General features: G+C 44.2%; 1 protein-coding gene across 1 annotated transcript in view; it reads left to right on the forward strand.

Moving 5' to 3' along the window:
* akap13 (A-kinase anchoring protein 13) overlaps positions 1-16,111 on the forward strand; it is a 65,830-nt gene extending 49,719 nt beyond the window's left edge. Inside the window, exons 24-36 of the mRNA XM_076077710.1 lie at positions 2,036-2,284; positions 2,368-2,444; positions 3,832-4,013; positions 4,838-4,920; positions 5,049-5,237; positions 5,971-6,117; positions 6,849-6,922; positions 7,820-7,858; positions 8,275-8,325; positions 8,482-8,769; positions 10,103-10,282; positions 11,055-11,337; positions 13,166-16,111. Of these exons, the coding sequence (XP_075933825.1) occupies positions 2,036-2,284; positions 2,368-2,444; positions 3,832-4,013; positions 4,838-4,920; positions 5,049-5,237; positions 5,971-6,117; positions 6,849-6,922; positions 7,820-7,858; positions 8,275-8,325; positions 8,482-8,769; positions 10,103-10,282; positions 11,055-11,337; positions 13,166-13,218 (1,895 nt within the window). The 3' untranslated portion in view covers positions 13,219-16,111. The remainder of the gene's footprint in view (positions 1-2,035; positions 2,285-2,367; positions 2,445-3,831; positions 4,014-4,837; positions 4,921-5,048; positions 5,238-5,970; positions 6,118-6,848; positions 6,923-7,819; positions 7,859-8,274; positions 8,326-8,481; positions 8,770-10,102; positions 10,283-11,054; positions 11,338-13,165) is intronic.
* The last annotated feature ends 510 nt before the right edge of the window (positions 16,112-16,621 follow it).

Raw genomic sequence — 16,621 nt, forward strand, 5'->3', positions numbered from 1 at the left:
GTATTTTTCTTATCTTATCTTTGAAATTGGTCCAGTATTAAGCGAGATAAGCCGCAAAACTAGCTGTGAGGGCGATTGGGCAGCGTCAATGTAACGTTGCGTTCACTAAAAGAGCTTGTTTTTGCCACTGACAGGTTCAGTTTGTTATTTAAGTGCCTGATGACATTATGGAAACACCTACAGAGAAATAAAATGCTTTTCTTAGCCTTTCGCTTGATCCGGTCTTGTTTATTACAGTGTCCAAGTCTCGCTCAAGGAGAAGTCTCCTTGTGAAATCTGAATATCGCAGTACCCACAAGAACACCACCAGTCTCCCGAACTCCGTGGCCTTGCAGATGCTGGTTCACCCTTCTCTGCCAGTTGCTCCCTCTCCCTCTCTCTCCCTCTCTCCGTCTCCGTCTCTAGGAGCTCTTCATCCGTATACTCTGCCTCAAATAAAACATGGGCGGCCATCGAATTCAAAGACCATGTCAACGTTGTCCAAATCATCTAAATATCCAGCCACATTGAACATTGAAAATCTTTTAGATAACAGATTTGCTCTCTGTACAACAACAACGTGACCTTGCGAGATTTCGTAATGAAAACACACTTATTTGCTTTCTTGCTGAGAGTTAAACATGAGAGTGGCATTGATCTTCTCATCTAAATTTGAAGTTACAGCCAGCAGTTGGTTAGCTTAGCTTAGCTTAGCACAAAGACTGGAAACGGGGGAAACAGCTCGTTTATATACTTTAGTTTTTTTGCATGCATTAAACAAACAAGATATAACTATATAGCTGTTTCCCCCATTTCCAGTCTTTGAGCTAAGCTAAGCTAACTGCCTGCTAGTGTTAGCTTAGGTGTACCGGCTACAGGAGTGGCATCAATCTTCTCGGCAAGACAGAAAAACACACAAGCAAACACAAAATGTTGGTCAATTTCTCCAAAAGACTCTGAAAACGTATTTTCTCAAGCAGCTTCTTACGCTTAACAATGGGGTCCTACATAAATGAAGCATGCAGGTTTAACAGTTTTGATTATTTCACATGAGAGAGTTGCCGTCTGTGCAGTTTTCCCGCTTATTGGAAGTAGACGGGGCTCGGTTTGACAAATGCGATGTATTTCTGTGCACCAATCACAGTTAAGCAACATTTGTTTGCCAGTGGTGTCCATCAATACTGCTCAAACCACACCCAAACAGCCTGATGAAGCAGATTAGCTGCACTCGGGGCAATCAAGGGGAAAACGCCAGAAACTGAAATCTACTCTCTACATCCTAAAAACCCATTAAGGTATGTTGAATGGACCCTTTCAGAAAGAAAAAAAAAAAAGCGGAAAAGTAATTTTTGAACAATTGTGGAAAAGATATATTCAGAATGGCTGCTGTAATTAAACTTAACTGTCCGGTGAGACGGTGTAGCCAATGTTGCGTACAAATGACGTGGCAGAAAAATGGGCAGAACAGTGTATAGCCTTAATTTGAGGTACAGTTATCACGCTAGAGGCAACAAGCATGCGAGGAGGTGTTGTCGGAGGTGGATGTGGCAATACAAATCTTGGAACAGCTCATTCTGAATAGCTTAATAAGTTATGGGGACTTTATGCGTCCAACTCAACCATCTCGAACAATACAAAGGTTTTTGTTTTTCTCTGCAGTGGCATCTGCAATAAGAGGTTTCTCAGAAAGTAGAAATGCAGGCACGGTTCAGTACAATTATTTCACTGCACCGTCTGCTGTGCATAAACACCTCCTCAGTTTAGCCACTCCACACATCTGGTTCAAGTGTGTTAGTTCGGAGCCATGAAATTACAAAATGGACTTGCCCAACAGTAATGGCTTTTGCCTGCATTTTGTGCTTCTACTGGTTTTGCACCAGCAAGAAAATACAACTTCTTTTAAAAAAGTAACTCCTCGCATTAAAACAATGAAACGTATCAAGAGTGGGCTTTGGTTGCTGCCCCACTGGTTATCAGGTGTCGGGTCTAATCTAACCCGAGACATTTGTTCAAGTCGCCTGTCTGACCTCTCTCTCTCGTCTCGTGTCGAACGCAGAAGGCGAGAAAGACCACGAGGACCTGACGGACGCTGTCCGGCTGGTGAAGGAGGTGATTGCCGCGGTCGATAGCAAGGTGAACGAGCACGAGAAGAGACACCGCTTGAAGGACTTCCATGGCCGCATGGACATCAAGTCCATCATGATGACGAAGAGTGGCCAGATCTTTGCCAGAGAGGATCTGCTGAGGAGGAGGCTGATCCACGATGGAGTGCTGCAGCTGAAGAACAACCAGGGGAGACTGAAGGGTGAGGGGACCGCAAATTCTCTCTGTAAACATGTTTTCTAACTTTTCACTTATCCAACCACTATTCTCCTGGCTGTTCTCCAGATGTACACGCTCTGCTGCTGTCGGACGTCTTCGTCTTCCTCCAAGAGAAAGACCAGAAATATGTCTTCGCCATGCTGGTAAGATCCCCGCTGTCATATCTCTCTTTATGCCTTCCTCTTCTCGCTCTCCTTCCTTCCGCTGTTCCCTCCTTTTTCCCTCCATCTCTCCGGTAATAAAGATCACCGCCAAAGGCCAAAGATGTTGGTTTCATATTTTCCTATCCCACTGTTGTTGCTGTTAGCATTAGCTGGCCCGCTTAGCGTACCCATTGTGTAATATTTCCTGCCTCTGGCTAGCGAGCTATCCGCACCTAATAAAGCTGCTCTGGATCACGCCATCTAACCCAACTGTGATGAATCATATAGGTTGGAGTCGTTTTTTTCCATGTTTGCAGGACTCACAGCTTAATGGCACACACACACACACACACACACACACACACACAAAGTAGGGGTAATGAAAACAGAGGCAGGCCTGTGGCATAACAATCACACCCATCATTATAAAAAAGCTTGGAATGTTTGAGTTGAGGCCGTCGACATTGAAAAGAGGAGCAACATGTGGTTTTGAATGGAGGGCGGCCATGTGAACCAGGTTCACAAGCTTCAGTTCTGAGGATCACCAACCGTACAAAGCCGCTTGTAACAACCAGGTCAAAGGTCACCTGGACAGAAGATAGAACGTATTTCTGTGAAACTGATGTGAGACTCCGGGAGTCGGAGTTAGACGAATCAAGTGGGTTTCATCCAGAGATGGTCTTCTTAGTATGAATTCTTTCCTTTGTTGAGGTGCAGTTGACGGTTAGTAAAACAAAGATGGGAGTTTGTACAAAAAAAGACTCCTGACTAAAGATGCGCGCTCGATTTCCCTTGTTTTAAACTTTAAATTCATCTCTGCACAGAGCGAGAGCTGTGGATTTTGTTCCCATTATTCCACAGCACAGTTACAGTATAAAGAAGCCATCTTCTTTTAAAGTTTTACTGGTAAAACTTTGGGATGTGGTTTACAACGTTGGAGTTTTACTGGATAGAGTAGAAATGAAACAGCGGGTTGTGGTGTTAGCTTATTTAACTGTGCTTTCTCTGTTTTGCAGCCTTAAGGATGCAACATTAACCAGAATCTCATTTTCTCTTCTTCCCTCCCCTTTCCCCCTGCAATCCTACTTTTTATTTTGAATCTTTCTATCCCTCCATCTTCACTGCACTTGTTTTTGGCATGCTTTTATTCCCCTGATTTCCTTTTCCCATCATCCTCCTCCCATAATTACCCTCTCTCCCCCTCCTTTTCACTCCCTCCTGCTTCAACCCACTCTTCTTCCTGCCTTCCCCACCCTCGACATTTGTCGTCCCTCCTCGTCGACCCTCCCACTGTCATCTTTTCTCTTTTTTTTTTTTTCATTCTCCTCCTCCCTCCTTGCCTCCATCAATCCCCTCCCCTTGTTTTCTGACCCTTCCCTCCCCGTAGGACCAGCGCTCCACGGTCATCTCCCTCCAGAAGCTGATCGTGAGGGAGGTGGCCAACGAAGAGCGCGGCCTCTTCCTCATCACGGCGGGCATCGAGAAGCCGGAGATGATGGAGGTCCTGGCCAGCTCCAAGGACGAACGCAACACCTGGATGCAGCTCATCCAGGAGGCCATGCAGTCCATGTAAGTGGGATTTATTTATGTGCTTAGGTGTTTTTACTTACAACAACATTCAGGGCATTTCGCTTATACTTCAATGAATGCTTTTTGTACTCCGAGTTTTACCTCAGAATACACTGGCCCCATTTACTTCAACCCATTACCTCAACTGCACAAATCGTGCTTCACACTCACTATTGGCCTCTTAGGGTTCATCCACGGCATATCTGTGTTGTAACCCAGGAGTTAGACCCAGCCCAGTTCTCCAGTAATAAACGGTAAGCTGCGACAGAGCACTTTGCTGTCAGGAGGATTAGCGCCACTCTACCTGGGGATGGGATGTACTCAGGGACAGTCTAATGCTGGATTGGCTTCAAGGGCAGCTCACTATAAGCAGAGGATTATTCCACTGCAGCCAGCGGGAAGGAGAGAGATTTACCTCTCTGTCTCTCTCTCTCTATTTTCCTCTCCCAGTCTGACTTCTGTCAAAATACAAAATCGAGATCAGGCTACTGGCAGGAATGGAGGAGATAAAAACAAACAGTTCTTTTCAACCAATAAACATCATATACATCAAATTTTTGAGTCTCTCAATGTTGGTCATGTCGGTGTTATATACACTGAAGTGCTGAAGTGAATGACTATTCCAGTAATCCTTCCTAAAAGAACTGGTTAGTCTGTAAATCGTCAGAAAATAAAGAAATAGCTGAATTTTCGTCATTCATTTCTGACTTAAATGTTTTTTATCCCTGCTTGTAGATTCATACATAGATATTGTAAGTGATTTAGAAAGATGTAGATGATTATTTACCAGATTTCTAATATTTTTCTCTTCCTTGGTTGGACAGGGAGAAGGATGAAGACGAAGGGATTCCCAGTGAGACGGAAGATGACAAGAGACAACTGGAGACGAAGGCCAAGGAGATGCGAGGTGAGGGAAACACGTTTACAGCGTTCGTGGAAAAGAAAAAGAGGAAACTTTTGCTACAATTACCACAAAAAATTTCTCTTCAACATCATTCTCTTTATCTTTCCTTCCCGTCTGACTCTGCTGGTCAGATCTGTTGAGGCAGAAGGACACAGAGATCATGTCTCTGCTGGAGGAGAAGGTGCAGCTCTTCAGGGGGATGTGGGAGCCTCTGAACCCAGGCGAGGAGGTCTACCGGCAGGTCCAGCCTTTCTTCAGGTCGGCCTGCAGCCTGGAGCCACCCAGGGGGGCGTCCATCATGTCGGACGCCCTGCAGGAAGGTAAGACCGTGTGTATAATGTATGTACTGATCTGTGTTCTGAACAATAACGCAGAATGATTATACTGAATAAAAATGCAGACCTCATCCCATTTTCCACCCGTGTATTCATGGGAATTGATTAGAGCTGAAAACGTCCTTGCAGTCATAAGACGCATGAGCGCATGAGGCTCTGTCAACTACGGCAAATGTGTAACTAAGGGATGTTTGCAGCTCTAATGCACGGAAGTATGATGTATATAGGAGAACTTCTATAATGGTCTCCACTTTTGAAACTAGCCGTGCAGGTTTAGCTACACCTCCCTCTAACGCCTGGGGCAGTAGTTGTCCTTGTTTGATATGTGAATTGGCAGCAGTGATGTCATTTCTTCTGAGGTTGTCGTGTTTTACTGCACGTTCTCATCCACCAGCAACGTGTCTTTCTCCGTATTTCCCCTGCAGAGGTCACAGAGCTGCCTGGTCTTTATACATATACACTGTCTTGCCAGAGATTAATAATAATAATAATTTCAGATGGTTAAGATGTTTTAACTTTCAGTAAAAGAGCTCTGTGGTTCAAACAGCTTGTCAATAGTTGCTAAGCAACAGGAGCCAGTAGCAGGTTGAAAGCAGAAGTGCCTCGTAGGATTCATCAGTGCAGAGCTGTAACACAGTTAGCCGGGATAATTGACTTACTGACATTGATGTTTGCCCCCCTCTCTCTCTCTCTCTCTCTCTGTGTGTGTGTGTGACAGTGGAGACGCTGCAGGGGCTGGTGAACGGCAGCCTGGGCGGGGCGATAGCCAGCGTCCAGGAGGGAGGGGTAGCGGGGGCGGTGTGTTTGCCCCGTCGGGCCGAGACCTTCGGAGGCTTCGACAGCCACCAGATGCACAGCAGCAGAAGTGAGTCCGCCGCTGCGTGCTTGTTATTTGGTTGAGATTCTGCAGACGAGTGCGCCGCTGAATTTTATCGCAGCAGGGCACCACACCCAGCACTTTTCCCACAATGCCCCTGTTCAGTGCAGTTTTAGACGGGGACTTGGGCAGCAGTGCCGGTGCCTGGGGCGATCCCTCTGAACTGGTGGCTTGAGGGCTCAGAGTGGGACTCTACTGGCACTGTGGCAGATATCGAGCCATTCTAGCTCCAGACTCAGTAGCAGTATCAGTAGCAGCACCTGCAGAACTACAGAACGTTTTCATCAGTGTGATGCTTTTAAAACGTATTTTACCCTCTATTTAGAAACCAGACATGGACAAAAATATTAACATTATGTCAAACAATCGATACGTTATATAAACTAATGCTAGAGATGTGTGGCGTCAGCTCAACCACATACTAGATGTAGTTTAAATTTGGTTACAAATTTGATGAAGGGATTTGTTTGAGTAGAGGAGACAGGAAATGACAAACAGAGCAAGTATTAGAAAAATGATTAATAAATGAACACAAAAACATGAGATTTTTATATTTTTTATCAACAAAATCAGCACTAAATTATTATTTTTTAGTTAAAAGAGTATACATTTTGTTGTATAATATATATTATATAATATTGTTGTGCTTCAGTAGATCTGAACGTGGATCAATCTGCCGCCTGGTTCATCTTCTCTCCTGTCGTTTCCCTTTCTGCCAGGTGGAGACGGTGATGAGAGCGAGGATACGGCGGGAGATCTGCGCAGGACGGAGTCCGACAGCGTTTTAAAGAAGGTCGGCATCTCAGCTGCCAATTACTCTTGACTCCGAAAGACGCTACGCCCCCGCGCCTCAATGAGAATCCTGCAGGCCGTGTGTGGGGGTGCATTTGTCCTCCAACATTAACAACGCCATTAAGTCGAATTTAGCCAGTTCTCTCCCTCCAGTGAATTAGCCTCTTGACTCTTCCTGCAAAGGGCCCATTGCTAATGACGACCATCAGTTGCATGAGAATTCAATAGTGGATGAAAACGAATGGGCGGCCTTTGGGTGCAGCTGTTGCTGTTCTTCCCTGGATGCTAGCCTCTGTAGTCGTTTATCCTGCAGATATCCAGCAGCTGGACTGCACATGATTGTGTCTTTAATGTTTTAGTGGAGCCAGGCTACTGTACTTCCATTCCCTGTTCATTCTGCTGTCCGAACAAAAGAGCAGGGCTTGATTCTTATTTACATTTTGTCCTGGGCATAGAGCCAAACTTCAGAGGGGGCTCAGCAGTAAAAGAAGGGAGTGTTTGCAGAAGTCTCAATGATCATTAAAGACAATGCAGAGTTCATCTAAGCATTCCGCTTTCGATTATATTCACAGTAGTTCCTGGGTTTCTTTGAAAATTACATAATAAATTCTTCGAGCTGTTTAAGCCCTCCCTATTGAAAACGCAGTAAGTGTAAGACTGCCGTGTCGTGCATTATCATACCCTGATACAACTCGATTTTTACAGCACACCCACATGTGCAGCTGTAATCACATTCAGTCCTATACGCTGAACAGTATGCACTGTTCACGTAATGTACACACACTGTGGGATGCACTAGATAATGTGTGTGTGTGTGTGTGTGTGTGTGTTTGTATGTGAGTGCATCGCTGTGCTCTGGCAGCACAGTACTTAAGTGTATGTTTGTGCTTCTGTGCAGGGAGGAAACGCCAACCTGCTGCTGAAGAGGAACAGTGAGGTAACACCGACTTCCTGTCTCCAACTTCATTAGAGCTGCTGCTTACATGGGAGCCGTCCAAACTCTGTGTTTCTATCATAATGAATGTATCAAGTGAGATAGTAGTAATAGGAGCAGTGGTAGTAGTTGTTTGTATTATTAGTGGTATTAGTTGGTAGAAACATAGATACATAATAAAGAAAAACAAAAATGGCAAAAAAACACGTGTGGCAGGCAAAGTAAACTGTAAAAGGAAGATGTTATTTAATAAGTCTAATAAGATTAAGCTTTAAGAAGAATTTTCAAATGAAAAATATGATTAAAGAAGCTCTGGTACCGTGCACATTAACAAGCAAAGACAAGTGCACTGATAAGCACAACCACATCAAATAGATGTTTTGAGTTGAGTATGCTCAGTGATTTCTCTTCTCCACCAGCAGGTCCTCCACCGTGTCTCCAATCTGCATCTCCTGCTCAGCACCCTGCAGGTAAGACGGCCTCCACGAAAAAACAACCATTCTTCTGTGATTACAAAATATATCTGGTGCAATGTGAACATAAAAGTATATGTTTAAGACAATAAAACAGGAGTGATTTGTGTGTGTGTGTGTGACCTGATCTTCCTCTGGTTGTGGCTGTCCCAGGCGGTGGTGGTCCAGCAGGACAGCCTCATCGAGGACCAGCGGCAGGCCCTGAGCGAGCGCTCCTCCGCCTCCGCCTCCTCCTCCTCCTGCGCGTCGTCGCGGCCGTCCTCGCGGCCCAGCTCGCTGATCGAGCAGGAGAAGCAGCGCAGCCTGGAGAAGCAGCGGCAGGAGCTGGCGTCGCTGCAGAGGCAGCAGGCGGCTCACGCCGAGGAGAAGAGGAAGCGGGAGAAGGAGTGGGAGACGAGGGAGCAGCAGCTGACGGAAAGGGAGGGGCAGGTGCACGTACAGGTGACTATGGCTTCTGTGTTCTATTAATTAGGTTTCTGGGTTGCTTTGGTTCTTAATGTAACCATGTTTGTAACAGTAGCATGGTTTCATACTGTAGTGTGTTTTCACTTTGTACTGTAGTTTACTTGATGAATTACTATGTGGTGTTTGTGGAAGACATGCAGGGTTTCCTGCAGTGATGGCAGGCTGCCTTCAAACACATCTTTGACTGAAAAACCATGGAAAAAATCCCTCAACTGTCTTTTTCAAATACAAACTGAGGCAGATGACAAAACATTGCAGCAGCGGTAGAAAGGTTCATCCTAATGGCTTGAGATGAGCTTAAAGCTAGCATGCTACAGATGACTCACAAGCTTAGTTTTAGACTTGTCAATGGCTAAACAACAACAGGTAGAGGCTTTCTCAGCTGCACCCTCAAAATGTCATAATTTAGTTTCTCAACTGTTAACAGATAAATAACTGCAAACTGTGTTTGCCGCTCTCACGAGCCTCCTGCAGTATTTTATAATTGCCTTGGCTCAGTTTTAATGCTTAGAGCGGAACTGACTCGCTACACTACAAAAGCGCTTTCTTTCCTTTTGATTACTTTCAAAATGTTGACAGTAATCAAACATTTGCAGTAGTGTCAATTGTGGTTCAGTGGAGCTTTCTGTATTTTCAACTACATCACGGTTTGAATATAAACTCACTTTGTGGTTTTTACAGGACAGAAAAAGTGAACTGATGCAGGGAATACAATCACAATCATATTTTGCTTTGTACAAATTTGTGTAAAGCCAGATTTGAGACTTTTTACATTTGATTGATGCATAACAATAACACAGATCATCCAGTGAAGAAGGCATTCTCACTCTACATCCTTTCTGAGTCACTGACTGATTGCTGTTTGTATCATGTTGGGGAGACGGTTTTTAGGCGGGTTGGTTACTGGTTGACGGCATTAATTGAGAGTGATTTGAAATGCAACAGTGATTCAGATTCACTCAATAGACACGATGTTGTAAGTTTAGCATATTGAAAGACAAATTGAGGCAAAGCAATTGCAAAATAATGTATTTCTTGGTGACGTGAACAGGTGGAGACAGGATTAAACCTGAGCTTGAATGGGCATCAATAGTTAATCAGCTGACAGTTTATTTAGTTTATTTAACATGAAACAGAAAGTTCAGGTAGAAAAGGAATGTATTACTTTAAAATAAAGGGTTTTTAGATACACTTCCCATTCATTCAATCTCATGTAATGGAGCTCAGCACTAGTCTGATGCGGTGTGCTCTACGATTTAAATTGTACCATTTCAATAAATCCGTCAACGCACTTTTCCAACCACTGCAGGAGGAGGAGGTCCTGAAGCGGCAAAAGGAGCTGGAGGAGGAGAAGCAGGGCCTGCAGGGTAGAAAGGAGGAGTACCAGAAAGACCTGGAGCGGCTGAGGGACGCCCAGAGGAAGCTGGAGAGGGACAGAGAGGCCGTGCAGCGGCAGCTCGACAACATGGAGGAGCTCCGCCTGTCTGAGGTGAGCGGGGACTCTTTTAGAAGCGCTAACGGGACGCGTGCCTCTCCGTTTGCCCCTCGGCCGCGGGCCGACACTCGGCGAGCTGTGTGGGATGCTGGGTTTCGTTCAATGGCGCTTCAGCAGCTTAAAAAAGTACAAAGTAAAAAAATATGAAACAGGTAGAGGAGCAGTCAGTGAAGCTGACCAATACAACAGTATGTGGCTGGTACAGGGTCGGGCCATAGATGTCTACCACGGGTAGACAGAGATGTGCTACGTTAGTCATAATGCTGCTGACACAGCCATCAAATTACACATTACAACTGAAAGAAACAGAGCTCTGATTTTAGCCCGAATACTTTATTAGGAGTAAAGGATTAGGAGGCGTGGACCTCGGTCCTCTGCGTCGTATTGACGAGTAAACAGTGCTGAATGGTAATCCTACATATATTATATTAGTATTTTCCCAGGCTTTTATGCCAAAATGTGTTTTTGGTAACACTTTCTGTAATTCATTATAAACATAACATCAAAATCAGCTTACAGCCATGTAAAATTATAAGCAATGCATGTTTTTAAGTGACTAATTAATAACTAATTACAATGCATTCAAAGTATGTTAATGTATATAGACATGGGCGTCATAGAAAGTCTTACCCTTTGTTATTCTCCACCATTAAACCCTTTTCATGCTCCTCTTGTATTCACGATAAGCTTTGAACATGCACTTTTCATACACATGCGCTCACAGATGTCGATAACAGCCGTGCATCTTTCGTACCTTTACCTCCAGAGGACTTCCTCTACGACGTCGGATGAATCCCAGTTCCCCAGCAGCTCCCAGTCTCTGGAGCTGGACCCGGCGGAGCTCTCCTCCTCCTCCTCCCTGCTGAGGTCTAAGCCCAAAGGGAAAGGCCTCAATCCCTTCACCTCGTCCTCCACCAACCTCAAAGGCGGCGAAGCCAACAGCCAGATGTCAAAAAGCCTGCTGCAGCTGGCCAAGAACAAGAGCAAAGAGGGGAAGGAGAAGGAGAAGAAGAAGAAGAAGGGCAAAGGGGGGAGCACGCCGGAAGCAGGTAGAGAATGGTGAATATGAGGAAGTGGATGGACTTACATTTAGTTTAATTATTAAGCGTCTCACAGTGGGTCAGCAGGCTGGAAGTTAAGCGTTACTGTTGTCAACGACAAGAATAGCCGCGTCAAGTCTTCTGTTTTTTTTCCTGTACGAGAAACAGAACCCATGTTTCAGCGCAACATTTCAAGGTTTCTCTTTGTGCTTGATGATGCAGTGCATGCTGGGAAGGTTACTCCACTGTAGACATGGGATCAGGTGTGACAGAGATGCATCTTTAGGCCACGGGAGTTCCCAGTGAAAATATTTCCAATTACCAGCCCAAAACAAATGGATGTTTGCTTTCCAATTTGACTTTGTTGTTATGAAGATATTGCCTATAAAAGTCACAAACGGTCTGTGTATCCCATTTTCTTTTAAAGAGCAGTAGCTCATACTGTATATGTTCAATAATTCTACTTGTAGAAATGTAAAGACCTAGCACACACACTGAATAATACATTTCCCTATATTATATTTCTGAATAACTGCCAATGACAAAACCTATAAAATCAGTAGAACATTATCAATAAACAGTCTGCATTAAATTCCCACGAGACACAGTGGTAGCGTGTGAAATATATATAGACATTTGTTACCCAATAAAACTGACCCTCATCTTTAACAATTCCATAAAAAGTACTCAGCAGTGCCTGCTCAGCCTGTCATGGCTGTACAGTCTGGTCATGCATTTTTAAAGAAATTTAGCTTTTAAGTGTCAGCCTGCATCAGGCTTCCTCTTTATCTTCTGCTGCTCCTTTATCTCGCAGTGAGTGCAGCAGACACACAGTCCACTGTGCCGTACTCTCACCATTTCCCCCAGGTCAGCGTGATGCAGTCTCTGCTGGGTCCTAGCACCAGCTGGGTTTACGTCCTGCGATGCTAGAGTTCATTGTGTCGTCTCAAATACGTAGTACTGCATACTAACAATATGTACTCATCTCTATACTCTATCATGTGCTGTTCAATCAAAGTACTTAATGTACAATGTACTTGGATCTATACAAAACGAGAGCAGGCAGACGTCAATCAAACCGCAATTTTTGAAATGTCATTGCCATCAAAACCTGCTTAGCATAGACTTTGAGATGCAGTTAAGATTTTCTCTTTGCGTTATTGAATTAGTTAGAAAGGTTTATCGTGAAGCTGTCGTTAGTGCTGGGTACTGGTATGCATTCACATGCTGGGTGTCAAATAAAGTAGAAAAAAAGGGATCTAATGAAACACTCTTGGTATCGGTATCACTTTAAGGGTTCTGTTATTGATGACGGTATCGTCATGTTTTGTTAAACGATACCCAGCTGGCTGTCATAATTTGGGGGGGAGCTCTAACACCCTAAAGTTAGTTTGGATCCGACTTCTTTTTATTGTTCTTCTGTGCGTCTCCCTGTATTTATAGAACGGCAACAATACATGAACAGTAGAGGATGCATACAATGAAACACATTGATACATTTCCCGGGGAAAGTACCTTTTCTAGATAGGAAATGATGGCTGCATGTCAAAGATGGCTGCATGTCAAAGATGGCTGCATGTCAATAATGGCTGCATGTCAAAGATGGCTGCATGTCAATGATGGCTGCATGTCAATGATGGCTGCATGTCAATGATGGCTGCATGTCAAAGATGGCTGCATGTCAATGATGGCTGCATGTCAATGATGGCTGCATGTCAATGATGGCGAAGCAGGCTGATGCTGCTCACTCACGAACTCTCCCTGGAGAACAATAGGGGACAACAGGTGGGTCTCTTGTGAGGGTGACGCTGACGCCTCTCTTCTCCTCCCCTTTCAGACCCCTCGCACCTCCCGGAGCCTCCTCTGGATGGAGAGATCTTCTTCTGCTGAGAGACGTGGCTCTCCTCCTCCTCCTCCTCAACCAGTCACAGCCATTCAGGAGGAATGTGTTACTGCCAAGTAGTAATACATTCATCTCCATGCGTAATACTGCAGTGTACTACCAGGCTTTTTGGCACCTTGAAAAGACTTTTATTCTCCGCATTATGAGGTAGAGCAATTTAACATTAAATGCAACAAAAAGACAGGAAAATAGATTTATTTTTTGTATCGTAAAATCCACTGCTTTTAGTCTCTTGGAAGTCTAATGCTTTAGGGATTCTGTGCGCGAGTAGACATGCATACTTGCATGAAAAACGGGCAACGTGGAATAGCTGCACATTTTGGGGTATTCGGTTTCCTTTTCCAAAGACACCACGGTTACGTGATTCATTTCTTCATTTGGAGGAATCATGAATTTGTGAGCATCAAATCGAAAGCGTTTCACAGCAGGCCGCCCTCACAAGCTCTGCCAAGTGCGTCTCAGGCTCCGCTGCCTTTTCCAGTTTTTCCGGTGTTTGTTGCGGCCCGGCCTTTCAGCGGTCCGTCACCGGTGTAGAGTTGGACACCAACACACACAGCCGATACCCAAAAGGCCAAAAGTGGAAATAGAAATGAATGCCAACAAGCTCCGGGTGGCACTGGAAGCTCATCACTCCTGATCATCTATTCTTGACAATTAATCAGAAGACTGAAGCCACGGAGAAAAATCTGCCGAAACCAGGTGTCCTGGGAACATGTCTCAATCAAAAGAAAGAAATGCTACTGTATGGAAAACATTCCTTTACTCACTGCTTGAAAGGCAGGTTTGGTCCACTCATTTTGCCTCCTGTTAGTACTTAAAGTGGAATTGAAATACCTTCGGTAATCTTCTATAAAGACTTTATGCCATCAATCGTGTTCCCTGGCTCCGTGTTAATTTATTTGAAGAATGAGCATCTCCATTTTGGAGTGAAACTCTTCAGATGCGTGCGTCTCCTTTTCCAGACTCAACAGTGATGAAAGGACAGAGACATATTCCGGCGTCTAATAGATCAATTCATATCCTTTAGTGTGTTTCAGAGCCGTGGATGGATATTAGCCTGATCCTTGCTTTATCTCCCTGTCAATGGGCTGTTACGCGGCACTCATCTCTCATCCCAGCGCCGACGAGTGGAGCTTTCCTTTTCCTTTTCTTTTTTTTTTATTGCGTGTAACTCTGCAGGTAGCATACTAATGGCTCCTGTGTGTGAGAGTGCAGCGGTTCTGATAATAGACTCTGTGAATGCACGCGGCTGATGCTTTCAGAATACAGGAGGCTGTTAATCAAGGGACAAAGCAGCTGGTTAGAGGAAGTAAACACACCAAATGACGCTCTGTTTGAACGTCTAATCAGGAAAACCGGCTCAGTGTCTGATCATTTCAAATTAACCGACACTCATTGGTGTTGTGAAGCACTTTGGTCCAAATATGTTCATGCAAATTATTATTTTTTTTAATCAGTGTGAGATATCAATCAAGGAGATCTTTGTATTCTGTATTTCTTTTTGTAAATCGAGGGATTTGATGCTCACAAAAAGCAACGACGATCCAAAACGAGATAACGTGTTGAAGTACATAAAAGACGCTGCGTTTTGTTGAAACGGGGGACGGTAGCTTTTATGTAGTGTTCCCACGGTGACCTGTCTGACCTGTCTTATTTCTTTAAGCCTGTGTTTTATCCCCATTAAGCCCAGATTGTGGGCCACACACACACACACACACACACACACACACACACACACATGCTACCTGCTGGACAGGTAGGAAGTAAAAAACAGAAGAAGTTTTAAAAAAAGAAAAGGACCGTTTTCCGGTGAATTACAGAGCAGCGCCACTGAACTGCTTTCCGGCTGCCTCTTTTGTCTCGTGTTTAAGTGCTCGTCTGTTAACTGTGTCGAGGATTTGACTTTGTGTCCGGGCCTGGTTTTATTATAGTGTGTCTTCTAAGAGGCTTACGAGGCCGGCCAATTAGTTGCTTCATGTCTTTTGTTTATGGCTTTTTGAAGTAATCCTGTCAAAGAAACAGAGAGGAATGGGCTTCTTGTTTTGTTTCTCGGTTGCTTTACGTGTCTGACCACTAGGGAGCACTGCACCTGTGACTAAATGTGTTCCCTCCCTCACACAACAACAACTAGAAAGTATGAAACTCTGTTTTTCTTCAATTTTTTCTTCATATTCTTCCTGCTGTGAGAAATGGACCTATTTTTCTCAACAGGTCATCCATCGCCGTACAGAGATAATGTGATGAGAGTGGGCTCTCACGCTCTGTGACATATTCCCCACTGCGTTTGTAATTGACTGCCGACACAAATAAGTTGTCAGAGATTGTAATTGGTTATTTTCGGTGGAACCAGTCAGCGGCAGCTTTATTGTGGGAAAAAACAAAAAAAACGAAGACATAGCGGTCGGTGGGAGCGACCGGGCAGAACCACAAACCTCTCTCTGTAAAGGACAATCAGCAGACACGAGTCAGGAAACTCCCTCTCTGATGATGATGATGATGATGATGATAGGGCTGTCCATGAGACGGTTGTGTCCACCAGGTGAACCCTGCGTAGCCTTAAATCTTAAACGATAAAATGCACTAGAGTAGAGCCGAGCATCTTCTCAGGAGAGAGAGATCATTTATACCTCTGCTTTGAGACAAAGGAAGAGTTTTGCACGGTAAAAGTGGTGCAAATTTGTTTCATTCCCAACAATGTAAAAAAGGGCAAAGACAAATATGTAAATATGATTTATGTATAAAACAAATCAAATGTACAAAAAAAAGAAGTTTCATTTGTGATCTATTGCAACATTTTGTAAGAATGTTTTATTTATGTTTTATTCTCACCCATGGGGTGATGTAAAGTCACATTTCTCTCATAATAAAGAAAAAAAATCATCTTCTGTCTTCTGTCTTTCAATTGCTTTTATCATTTGTCTCGAACAAATTGCTAAAAAGAAATGAAACACTGAAGTGCAACATCCTATTTTTTTTTTTTTATGGAAACTTGTTTTTTTCCCCTCACATCTTAGAGACCAGATGGCTGATTCAAAAAAGGATCAGCAGACTAATCAGGAATGATTCTTTTGAAGCTTTGCACATCTGGATATCCCAGTCTTCTTTATCAAACCACTCCAGCTCTGTCAGTGAGTCAAGTGCTGCCACAAATTCTCTCTCCGATTGAGATCTGGACTCGGCCGCTATTGACTGGGGTTTTTTAAAGAACATTTTTACCACACAAGCACGAAAAGGTCTTCAAACTAGAGTCGAAAACGCTAGTCCTCCCCTTCAAGATCAGGTATCAAAGCAGGACCTTCAACATGACAATTACCACAAACTCACTGCCAGACAGTGAGGTTTACGTTGGCCCCTTGAGGGTCCAGGGCCCCGAGGCATTCGATCGGTGCA

The sequence above is a fragment of the Anarhichas minor genome, unplaced genomic scaffold, assembly GCF_050575085.1.
Source record: "Anarhichas minor isolate MPS153535 unplaced genomic scaffold, ASM5057508v1 ptg000062l, whole genome shotgun sequence".
Taxonomy (NCBI): domain Eukaryota; kingdom Metazoa; phylum Chordata; class Actinopteri; order Perciformes; family Anarhichadidae; genus Anarhichas; species Anarhichas minor.